Source organism: Pempheris klunzingeri, chromosome 5 (assembly GCF_042242105.1).
Source record: "Pempheris klunzingeri isolate RE-2024b chromosome 5, fPemKlu1.hap1, whole genome shotgun sequence".
In the NCBI taxonomy this organism is placed as follows: domain Eukaryota; kingdom Metazoa; phylum Chordata; class Actinopteri; order Acropomatiformes; family Pempheridae; genus Pempheris; species Pempheris klunzingeri.
The window spans coordinates 5,074,800-5,087,011 of record NC_092016.1 but is presented as its reverse complement, the minus strand read 5'-3'; the positions used below and the strand labels follow the sequence as shown (position 1 = coordinate 5,087,011).

Below are 12,212 nucleotides of genomic sequence, written 5' to 3'. Positions count from 1 at the left end.
GTTTTATTTGTGTAGAGGACAGAGAAATACTCCACGAATCATTTATTAACAAGTTTAAAGGGTATAAAATCGATTTAGTGTATGACTTTATGCATTACTGTCCTTACAGCCAGTAAGTGACACATTATTATAATCACTTTAACATTGTTACGTGAGCCAACATATCGGACCTGCTACCTTTGTGAGTATTTCTATGAAAGGTTGTTTCGACTGAGTGTGTCTTTATGATTCTGTAGTGTGTTGTTTTAATGGTTTAGCCATGATTTAGCCCCTCCATGTACTCTACGTAGAGTGGTATGCAAGCTAAATAAAATATACATGTACCCGTGCATTCCTGCAACATTGTATTGGAACATTGCGTCAGTATCTATGCTGTGCATCTCCTTTTACGCAGCTCATCGCTCACTGCTCCTGTTCCTCTGTTATTTATAGTAGCTTTTAATTGATCAGGAAAACTTAACTAGAAAGCTCATTTTGTGACCAGAAGGGACGGCCACACTTCAGATTCATTCACCAACAGCTAAATTATCCACTTCGCCACTCATCAGCAGCAAGGTGTAAGTGGGTTATGAAATGACAGGGGTTTGGTATGCTCAGTAGCTCTGTTAGTAGCCAGAAGATAAGTATGGCCAAAACCTTTCCTCTGCTGCAGTGTCTCTATTTAATATTCATTTAAAGATAAACTGTGAGGTTTTGTTGCTTTTTACTATCTAACTCTAATTGTAAACCTTTGGGTTTTGGACTGGAAACTTTAAAAGGCCCCCTTGGGATCTGGGAAGGCATGATGGGTATTTTCTCTATTATTTAAAATATAAGAAATACATGATCAATTGCTTGATTAATAGATGATGTCCTGTAATCTACAAATACAAAAAGTTTTCATAACAACGAGGAGTAAGCTAGCTGACAAGAACAGAAAGATGCATTTCTTTTTGACCATCGAAGCGTAAGGATGTAGTGAAATGGTTACCATAGACAACAGCACCACCGTTCATCACTGAACAGCTAAAAGCCGGTTGGAGATGCATGTGGATGCATTTGTTTTCATTGTTATTAGTGATTCACAACAGTAATCTATTGTTGGGCAGGTCGATACCCTTAATGCTCTGCAGCGCCTTCAGTTTTTCTCTCATGTGATTTGCCAATTAGTGAATTTGGTCCATCTCTCTCCCAGAAAAGAAAAAAACACCACAGTATCACACATCATTGGAAGTCTTTTGAAGAATAATAATGATGCTACTGAAAGATAATCGCATACATGGTCATAACACAACCTTGTGATGCTTGATGAAATGGCAAATTATCTGCATGCAGCAAAGAAGGCTGATGACATTCACAGTAAGCGGTCTAACATGTCTTCTCTTATGTTCTTCTCATGCAGATCCCAGTGAGAGAGTGTAAAGCATGAGGCTGGTGTGGAAATCCCTGGACAAGATGAGGTGTCTGAGGAAACGTTCTACTATTCCATTCCTCGGCTTCCTCATCACCTTCCTCCTCTTCCTGAATCTCTACATCGAAGATGGCTACGTGCTGGTTAGTGCATTTTTGTTGTGTGTGTTTTCAGCAAGCATTTCCACAAATAAGACATTTTAGATTAAGTACTCACTTAGTATTTGTATTCCTTCTTAATGTGAGAACAAATCTGACCAAATGCTTTTAAAACCAAATGTATTCTTGTGTTTATTTCACTCCACACATGTTGCCCCTTTTATAATTGCTTGTTTTTAAAAGGAAACATGTTTAAATTTTCATAACATGGACCCAAGTTGAAATCATCCAGATGATTTATTTCTTATTCATGATGCCATCAAAACTTGGTGATCACAGTACATTATCTGTGTTTGTTATTTAAATTATTAAGAGGTAGTTCGCATTTTCAGTTCTCTGGTGCTCCTCTCAAGTCCATTTGCTTGGCTATGCAAACTGCCTGGGGAGGTTTTAAGACTCCTTTTGTCTTCAAACATGGAGGGTTAACTCAGCCACATCAAAACACATATTGTCTCAAGTCTGTGCAGCATGTTGGAGACAAGTTTAAGAAAACAAATGTCCAGCTTTTGCCTCATTTGAATTATTAAATTTAAACTTTCCTGTAGTTTTTCTGCCCCACTTATAACAGCTTGCCATATTTTTTCTCTGTTGTTTAAGTGAAATAATCTTGTGTTTTTCATGTTGTATTCCAGGAAGGGGATAAAAGACAGCTTAGGGAAACATCAGTCCACCCTTCGAGCTCAGAACGATATGTTCACACCTTCAGAGACCTCAGTAATTTCTCTGGAACCATTAATGTCACGTATCGTTATCTCGCTGGGACCCCACTGAACCGCAAGAGTGAGTTTAATGTTTGTTTAAAGAGGAATTTACATTGACTATTTTCATGAGCTTGGGGGAGTTACAATAAGTTACAGTTGTGAGTATGAGCTGAGAATACAGTAGGAGCTAAAATTTAAAACCTGTGACGTGGGGATTTAAAGCAAAGCAATAAAATGCTACAGCTCCACAGAGACTTTTTTAACCTCAAAATTAAACACTATGCATGACTCTTCTCAAGTGTACAGTACCATGATTTAATCACCAAACATTTTTTACTTTTACACCTACAAAGAGCATAAAAATCTAATTTGAGATCTGAGCCATAAATATAGAAGTATTTACAGAAATTCATCACTGGTTATAAAACAGTATAAAATGTGATAAAAAAATGTACATACATATTTCATAATGAATATTCCTCATTGAAAAATGTATTTAAAATACATATTGTGGTATTCAGATACATCCAGTATTACAGTTTTCACAAAGTACTCTAAAGTTCTCCCAAGCTTTCAACTGCATCTCATAGTCTTCATTATTAGATGCTGAGCTGTCACCACGTGACCAAATTGTGCAACTGGAATTGTGGTCACTTGGTAACTGGCATGTGTATATGGGGAAATATCAGCTGATTAACACTGTGAGATGCAGTAAGAAGCTCCAGAAAAAAGTGAATATGTGGTCAAACTATTCCCAAGATCAAGAATGCTTAAACTTGATCTTTGAAGTTTAACTTTCATGCTAAAATCTTCTCTTTCCCGTCTTTGCATATACATGAAATATACTTATGTATGGTCATTTGCAAGCATTTGCAATTTCTGTGGTATAATAATATGAAATGTATTTTGTTCACAGAGTATCTTACCATTGGTCTGTCATCAGTCAAAAGAAAAAGAGGAAACTACCTTCTGGAGACGATTAAATCCATCTTTGATCAGTCCAGTTATGAGGAATTGAAAGAGATTGTGGTTGTGGTCCACCTGGCAGACTTTGACCTGGTCTGGTGTGAGAACCTGGTGCAGGAAATCACCAGGAAGTTTGCCCACCACATCATAGCTGGACGTCTCCTGGTCATCCAGGCCCCAGAGGAGTACTATCCATCTTTGGATGGTTTAAAAAGGAACTACAACGACCCGGAGGATCGCGTCCGTTTTCGCTCTAAGCAAAACGTGGATTATGCTTTTCTCCTCAACTTCTGCACAAACCTCTCTCACTTCTACATGATGTTAGAGGATGATGTGCGCTGCTCCAGGAACTTCCTGACGGCGCTGAAGAAGGTGATCACCTCCAGAGAAGGTTCCTACTGGGTGATGCTGGAGTTCTCCAAGCTGGGCTACATCGGGAAGCTGTACCACTCCAGAGACCTGCCGCGTCTGGCTCATTTCCTCCTCATGTTCTACCAGGAAATGCCCTGCGACTGGCTACTCATCCACTTCAGGGGTCTGCTGGCCCAGAAGGACGTGATCCGCTTCAAGCCCTCATTGTTCCAGCACATGGGCTACTACTCCTCCTACAAAGGAGCAGAGAACAAGCTGAAGGACGACGACTTTGAGGAAGACTCTTTAGACATTCCTGACAACCCTCCTGCGAGCCTTTACACCAACATCAATGTCTTTGAGAACTATGACGCCACCAAGGCTTACAGCACCGTGGACGAATACTTTTGGGGGAAGCCTCCTTCCACAGGAGACTTCTTTGTCATAGTTTTTAATAAGTCTACCAAAATAAGTAAAATTAAGATTGCTACGGGTTCTGATGACCGTCAGAATGACATTCTTCACCATGGAGCTCTGGAAGTAGGAGAAAAAATAGTTGGGACTAAAAAAGGGAAACAGTGTTCTACCTATATTACATTAGGGGAATTTAAAAATGGCAACATTGAGGTTCAAGATGTAGACCACAAAATTGCCTTTGACATTGAGTGTGTGCGCATAGTGGTGACAGCCAGTCAGAAAGAATGGCTAATTATTAGAAGTATAAGTTTATGGACTACACAACCCCCCAGTCAATGAGGGCTATATATAAAGACTCTTAGTATGTCATAGCGGCAAAGGTTTTTATTATTATTATTTACTAATGTATGTATTTCCAGGTTTATTTATTCATTTTGTATGTATTTATTGATACTCATTTTGATTACCAAATCAAACTATAGTTTTTTATACCTGCAAGTTGTAATATTAGTGGAGCATCTTTCCAGTCATTCTTCAGGACTGTTCAACTGACCTCAGAGTATTCATTAACGTATGTTTTCTGAAGTGTTCCATAAACCTTTATTTATTTCAGCTTTTAACAGCTAACCTCAACATAGGGCTGGGCAATATTTCAGTATTATGTTTTAACAACGTGAAGTGATATTATGTTGTAATATCATAATTTTATGTCATTTTACAACTTTCTTTTGTCCAGTTAAGTCCGTGGTTTTGGGCTTTTCATCGGATTTGTTGACAGTAAAAAAAAAAACAACAGTGAATTGATCCTATTAAGTATTTCCATATTGCCAACGACTTATCAAGGCTTATCTTATTACACTGTACCATAGATCTCCATTGTTGTTCAATTATTAAAATCAGTGGGCCACATCGTTTCATTGGGTGACACGTTACTTAATTACAATATACTTGGGCAATTCCTCATACATCATCCTGCTGCTGTAAATACTCCCTTGAGCAAACAAATATCAATCCGCAGCTGACAATAGTCCCAAAAAATGTCCTTCTGTCTGAGTAATGTTTGGTGAAAATCAAACAGTAGGAATGAATGGGCTTGGATCTGACAGCCACAGACATGGTAGGGAAGTCAGAAAGTACTGGGAGATGGACCAACACATTTTTAGGTTTGGTCTTTTTATGGGATTTGTGGACGATAACAAACAAAGAGGCGTATCCGCTTGTCCTTTAATGACTTAAAGCTAAATGTAATTGAAGATTAAGAAAACCAGTGAACCACATTTAATTGCACTTAACACCAATTTTATCGTTTCAGATGGGATTTTCCATGCATCTGCCATATCAAAGATCAAACATCAGTACCCATACATTAATATAATGATTTTAACCATATTGCCCAGTCCTACCATAGCATCACATTTGAAGGCTCTTCAGAAAGGTGCTTCAAGTGAGGAATGAAGACAAATCGTACTACCAGAAAAGCATACCATTGACTTCATTTTATTGCAGCTGACCACTGTTGCTTTTCCAAATATTATAAACCACTGACTATTTATAAATGGGAATGGAAAAGGAAAGCTATTGTGAAGTGTAACTAAATATTTTTTTAAGAAACAGGTTTTCCTTGAAAATACAATCCCATTAAAGCTTTCTTCTGTAATTTTAAATTACTGATACTGAGCTTGCAAAAGTATAGCCCTCTAAGGTTGTCCCCATTTGGCCCTTATTATTGTCCTCCTTCAAAACTCACCATGACAGTGTCAGAGGTTATTGTTGCCTTGAATATTCATCATGTCACACATAATCTCTATGAACAGATACATGCATATGAATACAAAAACTGTAGGCAAGGGACAAGATTTTGGTATTAGAAGTGTTCTGGTTTCTGTTTGTAGTCCGTTTGTAGTCCAACTAGTATTGACCAATCGTGTTTACGCAGGCTTCGGCTGCATCCAGTGAAACAGTCTGTGTGGAAAGCAAAAGAGGTGGAACACATTTACCAAACTGCAGTCCCAGAACTGATCAGCTATCATCTGACAACGACTTAGCTTTTATTCTTGGTTTCTTAGTTGTGTCGCATCTAAATTTTTCAGTTTTGAATATTTTTTCCTAGTTTTATGATCTTCTGCATTTTTTCCGGTGGGCGTGTGAGTGGGCTGAGCTGTTTTACTAGCACTATATGTTCCATCAGGGCCGCTGACAGAAGAACAATGTTTGTTTTCACCCATCTTCTGCAAGAGCTGAGATTAGATTGCGCAGTGAAGAATGGGCCAGGTCTGCTCTTAGGTCTCTTTTTTCCACCACAGCACAATTTTCCCCAAGTAAATTGGTCTGTGTTTGCCTCACTCTCTACACCAGCAAAACAACATCTCCCCTGAAGCTATAGGATCTCAATTCGTTCTTTCCCCAATGTTGCACTCTCACAACTCCAATGTTTCTGCTTCTACATGGTTGCCTCTCTGTGATCTTTGCTCTCGGTTCATACAGTCTGCTACTGCTTTGGGGAAACCTGCTTGGTTTTCCTTTGAAGATCCTGTTAGAATTCCCCACCTTGCTTTATGTTGTTTAGCAGACAACATTTGCAAGAATTAACGCTGCACGTTAACTCATCACTACCATAATGCTCAAAGCAATTCAGAACCATACTTTGAACATAACTTGGTTATTTTTCATGTTCACGTATAATTATGATCATTCTTTGAGCAATGTTCAATGACAGATTTGTTTCTACATTGAACTGCTGTAAAGAAATCTCTCAACAATGCAATAAAGAGGTAAATGTTTACATAACACTGATGTTCTTTAGGAACATGAGGTGGAGGCAGATTGTCATTAAGCATGCTGCGACAGTTTTGTAAAGCTTTGTTCCACTGTTGCAGTAGCCACCTGCTCTGTGTTTTCCCACACGGTCTTGTTCAGTGTCACAGATCGAGACCTTTCCGAGATTGGCTTGTACCGCCACCTCGAAATCCTTCCTCAGCAAATCTCCCATGTGTTATCTGAAATGAAATTAGAATGCCCACCACCTCACAATATGGCTTTTTGTTTTTCCTCAGCATTTCCCTTGAAATGCCGCCATTCATTTTGGTGAATGATTCCATGACCTGCAAAGATCAGCTCCTTGGAGGGGATCTTGTTTGAATGGATGATGCTCAGAAACACAATCTACATTGTGCTGCGCGTGTGGTATTCTTTATGATGCACACTATGATGCCAATTCAGCCTAGTATTACCTGCTTATGAGCTATAAACACATGATGTCACCGCAGGGCAGTTAGCTGTTTTACAAGCGTAATGGATGGCTTTGATACGCCTCATGCCCAAGTAGAGCAACCGTGTTGTGAAGCTGATATTTCTGGGAGGAGAAATTGCTGTCTGATCTTTATTTGAAATAAGATGCCAGCCAAAACTAGCTGCACACTGCAGATTTATGGACAGATTTATATCTTGGGGATAACAACAAAAGCTGCATAAATTCCTCAACTGGATGTCAGTAAAATGCTGCGCACAGCATTCTTTGCTATTGGCAGCGTGTTTCAAAACTACAATCCATACAACGGCCTTGAGTGAACAGTGTGTACAGGATCAGTTAGATTGTACATTTCACTCAATACGTAGCAGAAAACTGTTCTTTACTCTTGCTAAATACTTACAGCTTTTAAATTACCATCTTCGCTGCCCACTCATCAAGAATTAACACTAACAGCGTTGTGGATCTCTAAGAGAAAAAGGGCAGAGTTTTGTGAATCACTTGCAGGCAGGTAACTGTCTAAGTTTGTTTGATTTTTTATTGGCTGTGAGGGTTCGATCCCCAAAGCTCCAAGCAAGTGATGAATGTGAATATGGTGTGTGGATCCGGAGTTATTTGAAATGTGAGCTGTCTTCCAGTGGAGCATGTACAAAGTGCATGAACAAAAGCATTTTCAGTGGATAAAACAACTCCTTTTGTACTTCAGGATCTATGAATTATTGTTCAGCTTCTGCTAATGATATTGTACTGGGTTTGTACGTAGAAGCCTACCAATATTACCTTACAACAGGTTTGGAGTTCACATGTGCTGTATATTGTTAAGTGGAGAGAGTGTGTTAAGATGTTGTTTCTGTGTCTGTTTTACTTTCCATCGTTCTCTAAATGGTACTGTATTGTAAGATGACATATATTTTTTTACACGTATCATTTCAAATGTTGTATTGTATATATTGTATTTAAAATGAAATTAGATTAAACGAATGAATGCCAACTTTGTGGTGCACTGACTCCAGAGACAGAGCTGTGTGTAAGACAGCCCGAGAGAGAGCACAAAATATTGAATATGTGTCTGCAGTGTCAGGGCTTGAATGTTGGTTTGAATGCCTTGCGGAAAAAAAAAAACACTATTTACATGACCTGAATCAAAATGTTGTCCCCGTTGTCTTTGCCTGAACTTATTTTATTTCACCGTTTAAAAATGTTAAATCAAATAAAAGTACAACATAGAGTTGTGGCATACATTTTAAATTTAAGGAAATAAAAACAGAACTGACATTTGCAGTTCCTTGAAACCTGTAGTGAGAGCAAGCCTGTTTGACTCAGATCTTGCTGTAGCCAAAAGCAAAAACCATAAATTATTCATTTCAATATTCATATGCTTTCTGCTTTTTTTTTTTTTTTTTTAAACTGCATACTTAATGACAGTGTGGGGATAGTGCTTGAGGGGAAACTACTGTTAAAAGCTCATGCTCTTATATTTGTCGAAAGGGGTCATATATTTTTTTCATATAAAGCACATTGTCAGACACCTGGGAACATGGTTGACAAGGACAACAGACAAAAATATATTCTTGAGTACTGCAGTTGATAAAGCAGCTCATTCAATGAAATTTACTGCACTGTATATTTTTTTATTCCCTCCGTAAAGGAACACATGATGATCAGCATGGTAAGTGCCTGTTTAACCTACGGTGCCCAGAGGATTTTGAGTCAAAAGTCAGACCACTCCATAAATGAGTGAATGTGCAGATGTCACGCCGAATTCAATCTACTCTTTACAGTGATAGCAGTGTCCCCAGATGATAAACGCCATAAAAAAAGAAGGAAAAGGAAAATGTACTCAATAATTCAATAACTTCAGATCTTGCCTCGCATAGTTTTTTCTAAAAAGACAAATAGGAATCAGCCAACTTTTAGTGTAAGGAAAGATGCCCCACAACATTTAAGAACAACATATGGCACCTGTTACACAATGATACAGTCTCATAGGTCCACTTAATGGCTTCGTGGAGCTTTCAGCTGCATCCAGTGGTCTAGAGGTGGAAGTTGTATTGGATATGAGTGGCCTCCTGGATCATTCTCTGGCTGCCCTCTAGTCCAGGTTGATGGTTGTGACGCCATCAAAAAGGTACTTTTTTTTTGTTACTAGTTTAAGTTGCTAAGAATTAGTTGACAAGAATCACTTCCATTGCATTTCAGTGATTTGTGTCAAAATTCAAACATTTAGATGTTTCAGCATTTCACCAAACTAAAATAAACAATATCATTCTCAGCTGTAAAATGTCTAATTAGTTCTGAAAGAGTTTCATGAAACCATAACATTTAAAGACTTTTCTTAACCCACAGAGGAGCATAGATTTTGTTAATTGAACAGGTTCACAGTGTTGACCTAATTTCCACTGCCAGTTGGATACTTAATTAAGACCACTGTTTACAATTTTAATACATGAAAGAGATAAAAAAAAAAAAATGAATATGAAAACACTCCATCAAAAATCAAGGAAAAAATGGTGTAGGATCTGTAAACAAAATCACAGAAGTTTTATGACAAGTTGGATAAAGGGCTGCTTTTGATAATGGAGTCGAGTCTCATACTCAATTTAACACCTTCAGGCTTTCATAGTACCAACACCCTTTCAGAGACCTTGAGCGGTTTGTCACAGTGATCCCCGCCTCTCTCCATCTCCTGTCCTTCAAAGTCATCCAGAACCAAACAGAAGGTGAGTGTACAGGATGGCTGAGAAACCACAGCTAATGCACGCTATGAAGGGGCCATGGTAGCAAGTAAAAAAAACAATATCCCACATAACAAGACCTGCACTGTGCACAGCGGGAAACATCAGCCAATCAATTGCTGTGGTTGCCATGGTGCTGCCTGCACATACCTACAAGGGAGGGCAAACCCCACACGATACCAGGCTGATATGGATTGTGTGGATTTCCTCATTTGCCTTTTGATCTGTCCCGCTCTCATTCCTCTGGGAATCCGCTTCTGTGGCGGGATTTTAATTTCCCCTCACATTCACCATCCATCCATAAAGAAGCAGCAAGTCAAAAGAGCAACGACCACGGCTTGTTTGATTTTCTTTTTGTCTTCATCTTCTCTTAAGCTGCGGGCATAATATGTTTTTCAAGCACACAACAGTGCAGCATCAATGCCTGTCAATAGCTTTTGATTAGTACATTTTGTGCTGTGTGATTCATGGAGCTCAGACCCACATTAGCCAGATGTGCAGGCTGAGGCAGGGCTAAGCTGTGGAAAAGGAGTTGGGGAGATAAAAGACATGTTGGAAAAGTTGAGAAGAAGTGCAATGAACATACAGACGGGTGAATACATGGATTTAAAATAATTGAAGTTGAAGTGAAGCTAAAAGCAGAGAAACGTGAAGCAGGCACAGATGATGAATGACTTGTAATAACATGGCGAGGAACTTGTGATTGTGTGTCTACCGATGATGGAGGGGTCCCTCAGTGTTCAGGTGCTCTCCAGCTGATGAGCCGCCAGCTACGATGGAAACCAAGAGGCCTGAGCCAGGGTTCTCTGCTGGGTATTGATACAGTTTCATGATGGGAAAGGAAAAGGATGTATTTTTATCTGCCAAATCTGGGATGAAAATGGTTGAGGCTGAAGATGAAAGCGCGTCAAGCATTCAGTCATCATTTGTTTCCAAGGGGGGGGCAAATGAAAGCTACGTAAAGTGAAATCTGCCCATGTGAAGGAGGGAGCTTGAGCTGTTCCATATGGTAAAAAGGGACGAAGTACGTGTAGGTCACAAGTTTAATTACACGGGTTAAGCCACAGTCTTATTGCATAGATGATCCATTGCAGTGGTGCAGACAACCCAAGAAATTCTTTTAATTTGCTGTCATCATGTTGAACATTAACAGTGAACCAGCCCAGCAGAACACTGTGTGCTTCACTTTAACTACTCCCATGGCATTTACAGGGTCTTCATGAGGAGTGGAGATAAAAGGAACAGTGCTGCAGGCACTGTTGGAGCCAGCTCCTTCCTCAGAGTGGATAGTCCCTACGGCGAAAGGGGATTTAATCGCTCCCAATTGCTTTGCCTCACAAAGGTGTGACCCCCTCCACCCACCCCTCTGCTACCACTACCACCATCCTCCCATCTGTCTGTCATTGTTGCCAGCGAGCAAATCTTGCCGCAGGGAGATGTGCTTCCACTTTTCCTCAGTCCCTTCTTCCCTAAACCTCCACTTCCAGATTTGTAATACCTTCATCCTTCTGGGAACAGAGAAACGAATAATCAAAACAATTACCTAAGTCCCATTTTGTTTCATAGGAGACTTGTCTTTTTTCATGTGAATCTTCAGCCAGAATGAAACAGGTTGTGTCTTGGGGGCTTTTTGTGGAACATCACAAAGGCAGCAGCTGTCACAAAACAAGAAAAGCTTCAGTGTCATGCTGGTTCTACCAGCATATTTATCACTTGGCTCTTTCAACAAGAGATCCACAACCAATTACCAAAAAAAGATGGAAAAAAAGGGGGGGAAAAAAGCAATGTGTGAACCAAAAGCAGTCACCTTGATATGTTCACCCAAACAGTTATCAGAAGACATCATCTCATCAATAACGGTGGAATATATAGTGGAATCTGGATCATCGCGTAGAAAACAAAGCAGCCACACTGCACGATTCACTACCGTTACCTCCAGGGATTGTTATCTATTTTTGCAAAAAGGATATGAAAAATATAGAACCATCTCATTGCCAACTTTACCTTGCAGTGTGTCTTGTGATTCAAACAGCTGAAAAGAAAAGCTAGGCAATGTCTTGGCAGATCCTTGACTTTGATGAGACACAATGAGCTCACCATTAGCTCGCCATGAGATGTAGCATGTTGCCTGGCCCTCCCCGTCGCCCACTGTTCATATCTATCCTCTACAGTAACTCTCATACTTCCGGGCATGTCGTCTGAAATTGTAAAGGCCTTAATTAAAGATTAATGTCAGGGTTTCTTGCA

The 12,212-nt window shown here is 39.5% G+C and overlaps 1 protein-coding gene across 1 annotated transcript; it reads left to right on the top strand.

Moving 5' to 3' along the window:
* Positions 1 to 1,404: 1,404 nt before the first annotated feature.
* Positions 1,405 to 4,322, top strand: mgat4c (mgat4 family member C). Its single transcript, XM_070831314.1, has 3 exons — positions 1,405 to 1,533; positions 2,181 to 2,328; positions 3,166 to 4,322. Exons 1-3 carry the CDS (start codon positions 1,405 to 1,407, stop codon positions 4,320 to 4,322), a joined length of 1,434 nt encoding a protein of 477 aa, XP_070687415.1.
* Positions 4,323 to 12,212: the final 7,890 nt, after the last annotated feature.